General features: G+C 37.8%; 1 protein-coding gene across 1 annotated transcript in view; it reads right to left on the bottom strand.

Annotated features, from left to right (window-relative positions):
* slc35f4 (solute carrier family 35 member F4) overlaps window positions 1-10,208 on the bottom strand; it is a 36,037-nt gene extending 25,829 nt beyond the window's left edge. Inside the window, exon 1 of the mRNA XM_083543708.1 lies at window positions 9,811-10,208. Coding sequence (XP_083399834.1) covers window positions 9,811-10,063 — 253 coding nt within the window. The 5' untranslated portion in view covers window positions 10,064-10,208. The remainder of the gene's footprint in view (window positions 1-9,810) is intronic.
* Between the last annotated feature and the right edge of the window lie 549 nt (window positions 10,209-10,757).

A 10,757-nucleotide genomic window follows, 5' to 3' on the forward strand; every position in this document is an offset into this window, starting at 1 on the left:
CCTTCACCACCTCTTCTCCCTGCAACCGCACCAGTCCACTACCCTCCCTTTAATTCACTCACATGTAATCTGTCTTTCTCCTACTGACTTTCATTCCCCTTCTCTCCAGCGTGTACCTCCACCACTCCAGGCTCTTCTCAACCTGCTCCCTACTCTCACCACAAATCACAATATCATCTGCAAATATCATAGTCCACAGAGTCTCCTGTCTGACCTCATCTGTCAACCTGTCCATCACCACTACAAACAGGAAAGGGCTCAGAGCCAATCCTTGATGCAGTCCAACCTTCACCTTGAACCAGTATGTCGTTCCTACTGCTCACTTCACTGGTGTCACATTGTCCTCATATATGTCCTGCGCCACCCTCACATACTTCTCTGCCACACCTGACTTCTTTATACAAAACCACAACTCCTCTTTCAGCACCCTGTGAAACGCTTTCTTTAAATCCATTTACACACAACACAACTCCTGACCTTCTTTATACTTCTCAATCAACATTTTCAAAGCAAATATTGCGTCTGTGGTGCACTTCCTTGGCATGAAACCACACTGTTGCTCACAGATAGTCACCTCTTCTCTCAGCCTGGTTTCCACTACTCTTTTTCATAACTTCATGGTGTGACTGATGGTGTGTCTGCACATCTCCCTTATTCTTAAAGATTGGTACCAACACACTCTTTCATTCCCCAAGGCATCCTCTCACCTTCCAGAATCTTGTTGAGCAATCTGTTTAAAAACTCTACTGCCATCTCTCCTAAACATCTCTCTCAATTTCATAATTCATCAGCTGTTCAAAATACTCCCTTTATCTTCTCAACACACTCTACTCACAACTCACTTCCATCCTTTATTGCTTGCAGCAGATCCTTTTCAGCTTGGTGCATCTGCCTGGCCCGTCGGTACAAATCCTAGCTGTCTCTCTTATCACTTCTGCAATAGTTGCCCAATCATCCAGCATCTCTTCACCAAAACCTGTCTGACCTATTCCCTGAATCTCATACTACAGTCTACCTCCTTCTGTTTCCACCATCTTATTCTTTTTTAGTCTTCACTTTCCTCCACTTCTTCTTTACCTCCAAAGCAATCCATCAGACCACAATCCAATGCTGTCTAGCTACACTTTCCCCTGCCAACACCTTACAGTCTCCAATCTCCTTCAGGTTGCATCTCCTAAATAGAACGTAGTCCACCTGTGTGCACCTTCCTCCACTCTTATACGTCACCCTATGATCCTCCTCCTTCTTTTTTTCTTTTTTTTACCACTGCCATTTCCATCCAATCACCAATCTTTCATTCCTATGTACACCATCTACCACTTCATCTAACTCACTCCAGAATCTTTCCTTCTCCTCCATCTCACAACCTACTTCTGTAGCATAGGCACTAATGATATTTATCATCACCCCTTCAACTTCCAGCTTCATGTTCATCACCTTTCATCAGAAACTCTCTTCACCTCCACTACACTTTTACTGTACTCTTCCTTTACTTCCTTTACTCTTCCTTTTGACCCCTACACCTTTTCTCTTTCCATCCACATCATGATAAAACATTTTAAACCCTCTTCCAATTTTTCTGGCCTTACTCCCTTCCAACTGGTCTCCTGAAAACACAACATGTCTACCTTTCTCTGCTCCATCATATCAGCTACCTTTCTCCATTTACAAGTCATAGTACCAACATTTAAAGTGCCCACCCCAACCTCCACTCTCCTATACATCTCCTTTTCCTGCTGTCTCTGTAGATGTTTTCAACCTCTCCTTCTCCTCTGCAGCCCAATTTCCACCATTACCCTGTTGGCTAACAATACTGGTGATCGGATGCCCTTCCTAAGGCAACTCTTCCCTTTTTTCTGGCACTGGGACTGGCACTAAGAGTGCACTGGCTTGTGCAACCTTAATAGCTGGGTTTTATATGTGCTTATATATTTTTTAAATAGATACGTAGGATATAAATGTAAAGTTAAACATTTCATTTCTATAGCTATAATATTTTGTGGGATGATCAACTAAATATCATGTATTGTGCCTTTGATATTGTAATATCCAATTTTTGCACAAATGTGCTATTTAAATTATATATATTTTTTGTCTGCATGTACTTTTAACCAAAGAAAAGTGAGCCATTTGTGCTGGAAGTAATGCATATTGTTGATAGCCTAAGGAGTTTCCAGGAAGTCACAACCTTCTGATCACCAGCCCAGAAAAATTAACTGCTGAGTCACTGCTACTCCAAATATCTACACTGGTATAATAAACTTCCTCCTGATCATAGTATCCTGCCATGCTGATACTGTACCATAATATCCTTTGTTTGCTTAAGGTTGAAACAGACAGCACAGCAAAAATGTGTTTACGTTTACTAAAGTCTCTATAATGCGGTGTGGATTTCTTTAGCAGGGTGTGTCCCAAAGCTGTCCAGGCCCACAGCTATCCTGACAACTCAGGGAAATCCCATTAACACGGCATCATTCTAACACTGAAACTCTGTTTGCGGTTTCAAAGTAATCACAGCGATGGATATCTGATTCTTCAAACACCCACACACTCCTTCTCCTACACACCGGTCCTACTTTATCCCAGCAGACAGTAAGGCAATAGATTGAGATATTCCTGACATAAGCACATGTCCTACCCTTAGTTTCTGTCTTTTTCACACACACTAAAACACTAAGTCTAAAACACTGTGTGAAGCACACAGCAAAAAGTTCTGTATTAGGATAGACAACTATAGCATGGGAAGCATGACTCACAAACATATCAATTTGGGCTAGTTTAAACAGATATATGTATATGTGTGTGTGTGTGTGTGTGTGTGTGTGTGTGTGTGTGTGTGTGTGTGTGTGTGTGTGTGTGTGTGTGTGTGTGAAAATTAAAGTGCATACTCTTTGAATTCTGTCATATCAGGACATAATATAAATCTAATATTTACCAGGTCTTAAAACTCATTAAATACATCCTTTTTTTAACAACACATGACAAATTACACTATTATTATAGATTTTTTTTACAAAAATAAATACAAAATGATAAAGCCATTTGTGAAAAACAAAGTACACATTACAGTAACTGCTTCTATAGGATTTAAGAGCTAAGTAGCAGTCAGGTCATGCTAATTAAATGCCCCTGATTAACTGATCATCAGTAAGTTTGTATTCAGGTGTGTGTTAATACAATGACAAGGAGGAAAGAGATCAACAATGATCATAAATAAGCAACTGTTGCTGCCAATCAATCTGGGAAGGGTTATAAGGCCATTTCCAAACAATTTTAAGTCTATTATTCGTTTTTTAGAAGAAGATTATTCACAAGTGTCAAGAGAATGACTTAATTTAATTTATTTCCCCATCAAAATAATCAACCTGCATTCTCGATCCCTTGCCTACAGGTTTCTTCAAACAGATAATTCCAGAGGTAATTGAACCTGTTTTAAAATTGACAAACTCTTCCATTAGCACTGGTTATGTACCTAAATCCTTAAAACTGGCAGTTATCAACCCTCTAATCAAGAAACTTGACCTTGACCCATGTCAGCTGTCTAACTACAGGCCAATATCAAACTCCTAATATCCAAAATTTTAGAAAAGGTTGTAGCACAGCAGTTACGCTCACATCTACTACTACACAATTTTTATCACCACATTATCTGTGTAAAGCTGCTTTGATACAATGTTCATTGTTAAAAGTGCTATACAAATAGAAATTAATTGAATTTAATTGAATTGAACAAGTGGAAAATATTCAAGCTCATTTCAGGAGTGGGCATCCCAGAAAAATCACAAGTTCAAACCATGAACTTAGAGAAATAAAAAATAAAAAACAAGATTTACAACTCAGATGCCACAGGCCTCAGCATGTTAATGTACATGATAGTAAGGTGTGTTTGGAAGGGTTGCCATGGCAGCAAAGTTGCATTTGAACAAACCACTAGAACTCGGTATGTGCTTTGGACATAATTCACAGGCCACCTTTGGCAAAAATCAAACACAGCATATCAGGCTATAAACACCTCTAAATACCAAAGTAATCTAGAGTCAAACGTAGGGTCACGTGTCCAACAGCTAAAGCTTGGCCAAATTTTGATCATTCAACAGGACAATGATCCCAAAGACACCAGCAAATCTACAATGCTGAAAAAGAAAGAAACGGAACCAGAGTTATTGCTGGTGGTATTACAAGATAATGAATAATTAAGGTGTACTTAGTTTTTAATAGTTTTCCATTTCGGCTTGATTTTTGTAACATAAAAAAATGAAATGATGTAATATGTGATGTAATGTGATGTTCATCTGAGGTTGTATTTAAATTATTCTAAGACCTGATAAGGACCAGATTAGGTCTTGATATGTAAAACCGTAGAATTCAAAGAGGTGTACTTTGTTCTTAGAAGGGTTTATTATTATTCTTTTCACATAACTGCATTTGTTAGCAGGTTCTTTTAATGTTGGAGCTGAAAAGTATGGCTGATATACATTTTAGAAGTATTTTTTGTGTATTAATAGCAATTTATAATTTATAATTATAATTTAATTTAATTCAATTTAAAGTTATTTCTATAATGTATTCACAATAGAAAAGTCTCAAATGAGCTTTACAAACGATTAGAATAATAGATAAAAATGTAAATAAGTGATATGTGCATTTATCGCCAATAAGCAAGCCTGGGACTACTGTGGCAAGAAAAAACAATGTTATAATGAAGAAACCATGAGAGAAAACACACTCAAAGTGGAACCCATCCTCATTTGGGTGTGAATATAAATCATAAAAAACTGAAATTTAAACACCGGCAATATGATGCCCATCAGAGAATAAAAACCAAAATGGAGAAACAATAAACAACAACTGAACATTCCAGCACTGTCAGCATGGTCTGTAAAGGGCTCTTGCAGTTTCTCAAACCTAGTAATCAATTTAGTTAACTAGAATTGTGCAAATGATTGATTTTTATACTTCAGACTTATTATTTTTGTACCTAATTTTTTGGTTTTATTTCTCAAAATATAAACAAAGTTGTAGTCTTGATTAAGCAATAGATTTGGCAATTTTTCTGTGTTTCAATACGGACAATTTGCACATTCCTATGTGAAAACCAAAACCACCGACTAACACATTTTTTTGCCTTTTTTGAATTTTTTATTTTTTATTTTTCTTGTATTTTATAGAACTCATAACCTGTTTATTTTGAATAATGTTTTATATTTGTTTAAATCCATTATAGTCTCTTTTCAGTAACATCAGGGATCTCATTATCGCCAGTATTGTCCATCTATCGATCCATACCAAACAGAGATGCCACATAATAGACAATAATTCCAAATGCCCCCCTTCCTTTCCCCTCCCATAGCAACAGCCGAGCCCTGGCCTTCTACCCTGATACACTGCTGCTATCAGGCCTTTGTCATTTAGATCAGTGGCATGTTCTCCACTATTGTCTACACACCTTGCCTGCCTTTTGTATGTCTCAAATACTCAGCGCTTTAGGAGACGAAAGAAAGAGCTGAGAGATATGAAAAAATGAAGACAACACCTACACACTGAAAGTGTTTTACACACTTCATATCCACTTATTCAACTAAGACCTCATAAAAGACTCCAAGCGTGGAGGCGATGAGTGATTTGCATAAATATTTAAGCACATCTTTTCAAGAGTAGACTCAGCTTGGATATACATTTTTTATTTTTTGCTCTCATGGTTTAGAAGCATCTGAGATTTTGAAATCTCTGAGACAGATCAAATTGAGATGTGTTTATTTAAGAAATAAATGTCAATGTTTATAGTTTAAATCTGTACACTAAGGAAATGTAGATAAGTTAAAAATGAAAAGGGTGACACCATGTGGATGTGGCAAAGTGGTACACCTTAGTGAAAGAATTCCAGTGTTACTATCATATTTTGGCATATTTCTACAATGTTGCTCATACATACTCATCAGACACTTGTGTTAAATCTCGCATTACACTGTTAACTTGCTGAGGATTTTGAAACAAAATGTATTTATTTATTTATTTATTTATTTATTTTTCCAAGCATATATCTTGTGGCAATAATTACACTTGTAAATATACTATAGGCATGTCTAATTATTAACTATACCCTACGTCAATAACTAAAAGCAATGCCACATTTCAATCTTTAGAATGAGTAATTGTAATAAAATTCCTGTCTGTGGATGATTAATATACAACCTCACGCCTATGTGTATTACGGCAAGACCATGCAAGCTCAAAAAATGAGTAAATGCTTCTGTGGCTGGATGTTACTGGCATAGTAATCAGTGTAAGTAGATTTGCAGTCATGGCGCCAGCAGTCACAACACTTTCCACTCCCTCAATCCCGCATTGCCAGAATGCTGGTAGATATGTTAAACAGCCAGTAGAGGGCAGTATGGAAATGTAAAACATGTAAGCATGCTTCTTTTGAAAAGGGGTTAAAGAGGGCATAATATAGAAAGAGTAATTGAGTAGGGAGTAGACGTGATGTGTGGCATGTGTCCAGGTAAAAAAAAAATTCCTATTTGATGCTTATTTTGTCTTGTTAGAAATAGCCTAACAAGCAAAATTATGTGTTGTCCTATGAACACTACAGACAACACTAACGCTATTCCTAACAAGACAAAATAAGCATCAAATGGGAAAGAAATTGTAACCTGGACACATGCCACACATCACTTCTACTCCCTACTTAATTACTTTGGGTGATCACTTAAATAATGCTTATATTATTATATCAGAGGTAGCACATTACATATAAACACTAGGGGAGTTTAATGCAAAAAACAAAACAAAAAAACAAATGGTAAAATTTCATCTTTCCACTCCTAAACTTCTCTGTCTATGCATCTACTCTTCAGACTTTGCAATCAATAATTCTACACATGGTCTGATAGTCGTAGGGTCAAGTATTTGAGTCAGCAGGCTGCTCAATGTCTATTCTCAGCGAGTCCGCAGCTAACAGTGCCTCTCCGGTTGTATAGCGTCCCATTAGGCTTGTGGATAAAAATAGTTCACCAAGAGAGTAGGTCTCAGGAAGCTGGAGATATGAGTGTTGTGATGGGGCTGACTCTGCACTCAGAGTATTCAGCCAAAATGCTTAAAATCACATCCAAATATATCTAACCACTTTATGGGGAATTAAATCTCTCTGAAACTCTTTTCCTGAACCAATTACAGCTGTACAACTTCCTTGCAGGCTCACTGCAATGTGTGAGCGGAATCAATTTAGAAAGAGCCGGAGAACATGCTTTGGAAAAAGCGTTCATCAATGGCCCTTTGAGGTTCGTTGGATAGTTAAGGGTTCTTAGCTTCAGGAAAAGTAATAAAAAAACAGTGTTATAGACATCTATACAGAATCTTCAATGCCTGTCCATTGTTCATCTCAGCCTATTATATGACAGTTACCAGCCAAGAAAGGTGAATGATAATGCATGCTTCCTACGAGATATGTCAACTGTATTAAAAAAAAAAAAGCTGTTCATGCTATCTGCCTTAATCTCCATACATTAGCTCACAAACACCCACAATTATCTAGTGTCAGTGTGACTGACAGGGGAAAGAGTAATGCCATCCCTCCCACCCAGAGAACATGGCCAGTTTTATTTTCTTGGCTACTGGCTATGGATGGCTGTGACATTAGAGGGATTTAAACTTACAATGTCCTAATGTTAGGGTAAACGCATCATGTTGCAGCACGCAGAAGCTTTATTTTTTCCAAGTATAGTTAAATTACAGAAAATATTTTCCAGTTGCTTTCTTGGAGGGATAATTCAGAATTTACTGAAATGAAAGAAAAAAAATTCTTTCATAAATTTTTTTTATTTTTTTTTTTAATATATACATGAAGAAAACAGATACACCATCATCTTTTTTTACTTTTAGTTCAGTGCCTAAATCAGAGTGTGAGCAAGTACACAAGAGCAAGATATTAGTTTTTTACGTCATTAACACACACATCAGTGTATTAAATAAAATATGTCTATTCCAATCCACTAATATTAGTCTATTTGCATCACAGACATCTTAGACTTTTCATGAAAATATGTTTCATTGATGTCCAGAATTTTTAATGTTCTAATCTAATTAATTTTAATTCTGTCTATTCGTATTGACTGTGATTGTTTTGATAAATCACGGCAAAACTGCATATCGCTATTGAAATGTGCCACGGTAGAATTGCAATGTACCAACTTTGAGCATAAAATGCAGCCCTATAAGAAAAAAATTATATCCTTGTTTATCAGTTGTCATTAATACAACTATTGGCTTGACAATAAGAAGTAAAAAAACAGATGTAGATTTGTGTATTTACAGTAACAGTAACTCTTTTAATACCATACCACTCTCAGCCTTTCTCACACGTTCTCTGTTATTTATATAACTGCCGACTCAGATTTTAACAGCCATGGTAAGTGGGTGTAATTTCAAAATAAAAAGACCTGAAGGCACTTGACTATGACCATTTAAATCAAGGTATAGTTGTAATAAACTGTAATAATTATAAGATAAATACGGATGTCATCGTCTGGATGTAGTATAAGATTTATTTACCTTCCTGAGTTCCGCTTGTTATAAAAAGCCAAAGTAATATACAAGATGTCTGCAAAAAAAAAAAATGCAGGGTTTTTTTCTCTATAAAGCTGTCAGAGCAGCATTATTCCTTATGTCAGAAGACACTAGCAGTGCAAGGACGTTCTGACCCTCCTCTTGGCCCTGTGTTATTCTGTCAGTTTTGAATGTTTTAATTATGGTGCACATAAGCACTGAAGCAGAGCAGTATTGTTGGATTACTAAACAGTAATTCTTCTGTTACACACGACATCCAGGAATGCATTTCTCACTGGTGGGGTTTCAAAATGTTGCACTAAGCATCACTATGTTTTTGCACAATAGTGTTGATCAGGATGACAGAATGAACGCATGAAGAACGATAGATGTTGTTCTGGTATTCTAGAGAAAGATGCTCTCAAACTTAATGTACCACTTTAACTGTAAAATGAAACGCACATAGAACAGATTTGTTTCATTATTAAAATAAGTACACTAATACTATTATATCTGAATGAAACAGCTTTCCATTAAGTTAAAACAATGACCAGCTGAGATTATTTACAGCCCTGTCTTTGAGGTATTGAGGTAGTTATTGATGGTTCATTCGAGGAACCAATCAAATATCTAGATGTAACAGAACTTTATGAATGCCCTTCAAATGAGCATCATTTTAATCATTTAACAGTAATGGGGTTTCCACCCTTTAACTTAATCAAATAAATAAAATGACCAGAAACACATGGGCATCCTGGAACTACTGTTTTTGAACAGGTTCCAAGCTCTGCTCCTAAATACCCCCCAGTCTTGCATATTTGTGTATTTTTCCTAACATGCACACACTCAAACACAAAGGAACGAGGTTTTAAGCTACTTAGTTTTAAGGGGTGCATTAAAATACTATGTTTGGTACACGGTGTGCTCAAGAAACATGTATTCTAGTGCATATCATATGCATTGCATCCAAAGTTTTGCTGGAAGTTATGGCTTGTGCTGCCTACCCCCAGAGCACACCATGTGGTGGGTACATTGTGGGTTTGGAATCCATCAGGTTTTAAGTGGAAAAGCCTCCCACACACACACACACACACACACACATGTACGAGCTACACAATTGTAAATTAAATTGCAAATCGTGAACGTTCCAGTGGATCAAGCTTGCCGTCAGTGCCATCATATGCCAATGCGTTTGCGAGGGCAAGAGCCAACCTTATAGCAGCACGATCTTCCCAGCGCGGTTCTCATGCCAGACATGGTACTTACTCCTGTGGCTGGAATATCCCGGGTAATAGCCATAGTAGCCCGTCATGCGTAAAATGCGGTCCTCGATGTCGTGCACGCCGTTGGCCGCAACTCGTGGCGCGTGCCTGTTCGACGCTCTGGGTGATGCTCTGGGTGATGCTCTGGGAGATGCTCTGGGAGATGCTCTGGTCGGTGGGTGCGAGCTCTTCGTGCTCGTGGACGATTCGGGATGAGAGCTCGCCTGTTCCAACACATCACTTTCGGTGCTGCTCATCCTCCCGAAGAAAGGAAAAAAAAAAGAGAGAAAAAAACAGGCGGGTCGGCTTCTAAACAAAAACCGATAAGCACGCGAGACCCGCCGACAAAGACATCACCAGTCGCGGAGGAGACGCATTCCGATACTACTAAACAGCTCCACCGAGAAGGAGGGGGAGAAACTTGCCTTGGTAGCTCTTACAGATCCGTGACACCAGGGGGCGCAACGCAAGCGCCTGGTGGAAACACGGCGAATGCGCATCCTAGCGTACTAAAGAGTGCGTCCAAAATAGTATGAAACGCCGCAGGGAATTGATTTGAACAGAAGCGAGTGTGCGGCGTTATCACAAACCCTAACAGTCAAACAAACCCAGTCCTGAGGCAGCTATAATATTACATGCCTCCTGCTTGTCATCATGTCTTACCACGAATCAGAAATTAATGATGGAGAACTATTGGGCTTCTCGTGGGAATAAAAGAAGTGTATTCTGGACGGTGTTATAGGATTGAAATTACAACCATAAAAAAAAAAAATCTAGATCTAAAATACTCATTGTCCATTTTATTAGGAATACCCCAAACACCTGCAATTTTAGGCACTTATCTCATTAACACTCTCCCAAACAGAATGGAAAAAAAAAACTTTTAAACCAATTCACAATTTTCTGCTGCCCAGTTTCAGCCTCAGTCAAGCCACCTATTAATAACATTAT

The sequence above is a fragment of the Silurus aristotelis genome (genome assembly GCF_946808225.1).
Source record: "Silurus aristotelis genome assembly, chromosome: 6".
Lineage (NCBI taxonomy): Eukaryota > Metazoa > Chordata > Actinopteri > Siluriformes > Siluridae > Silurus > Silurus aristotelis.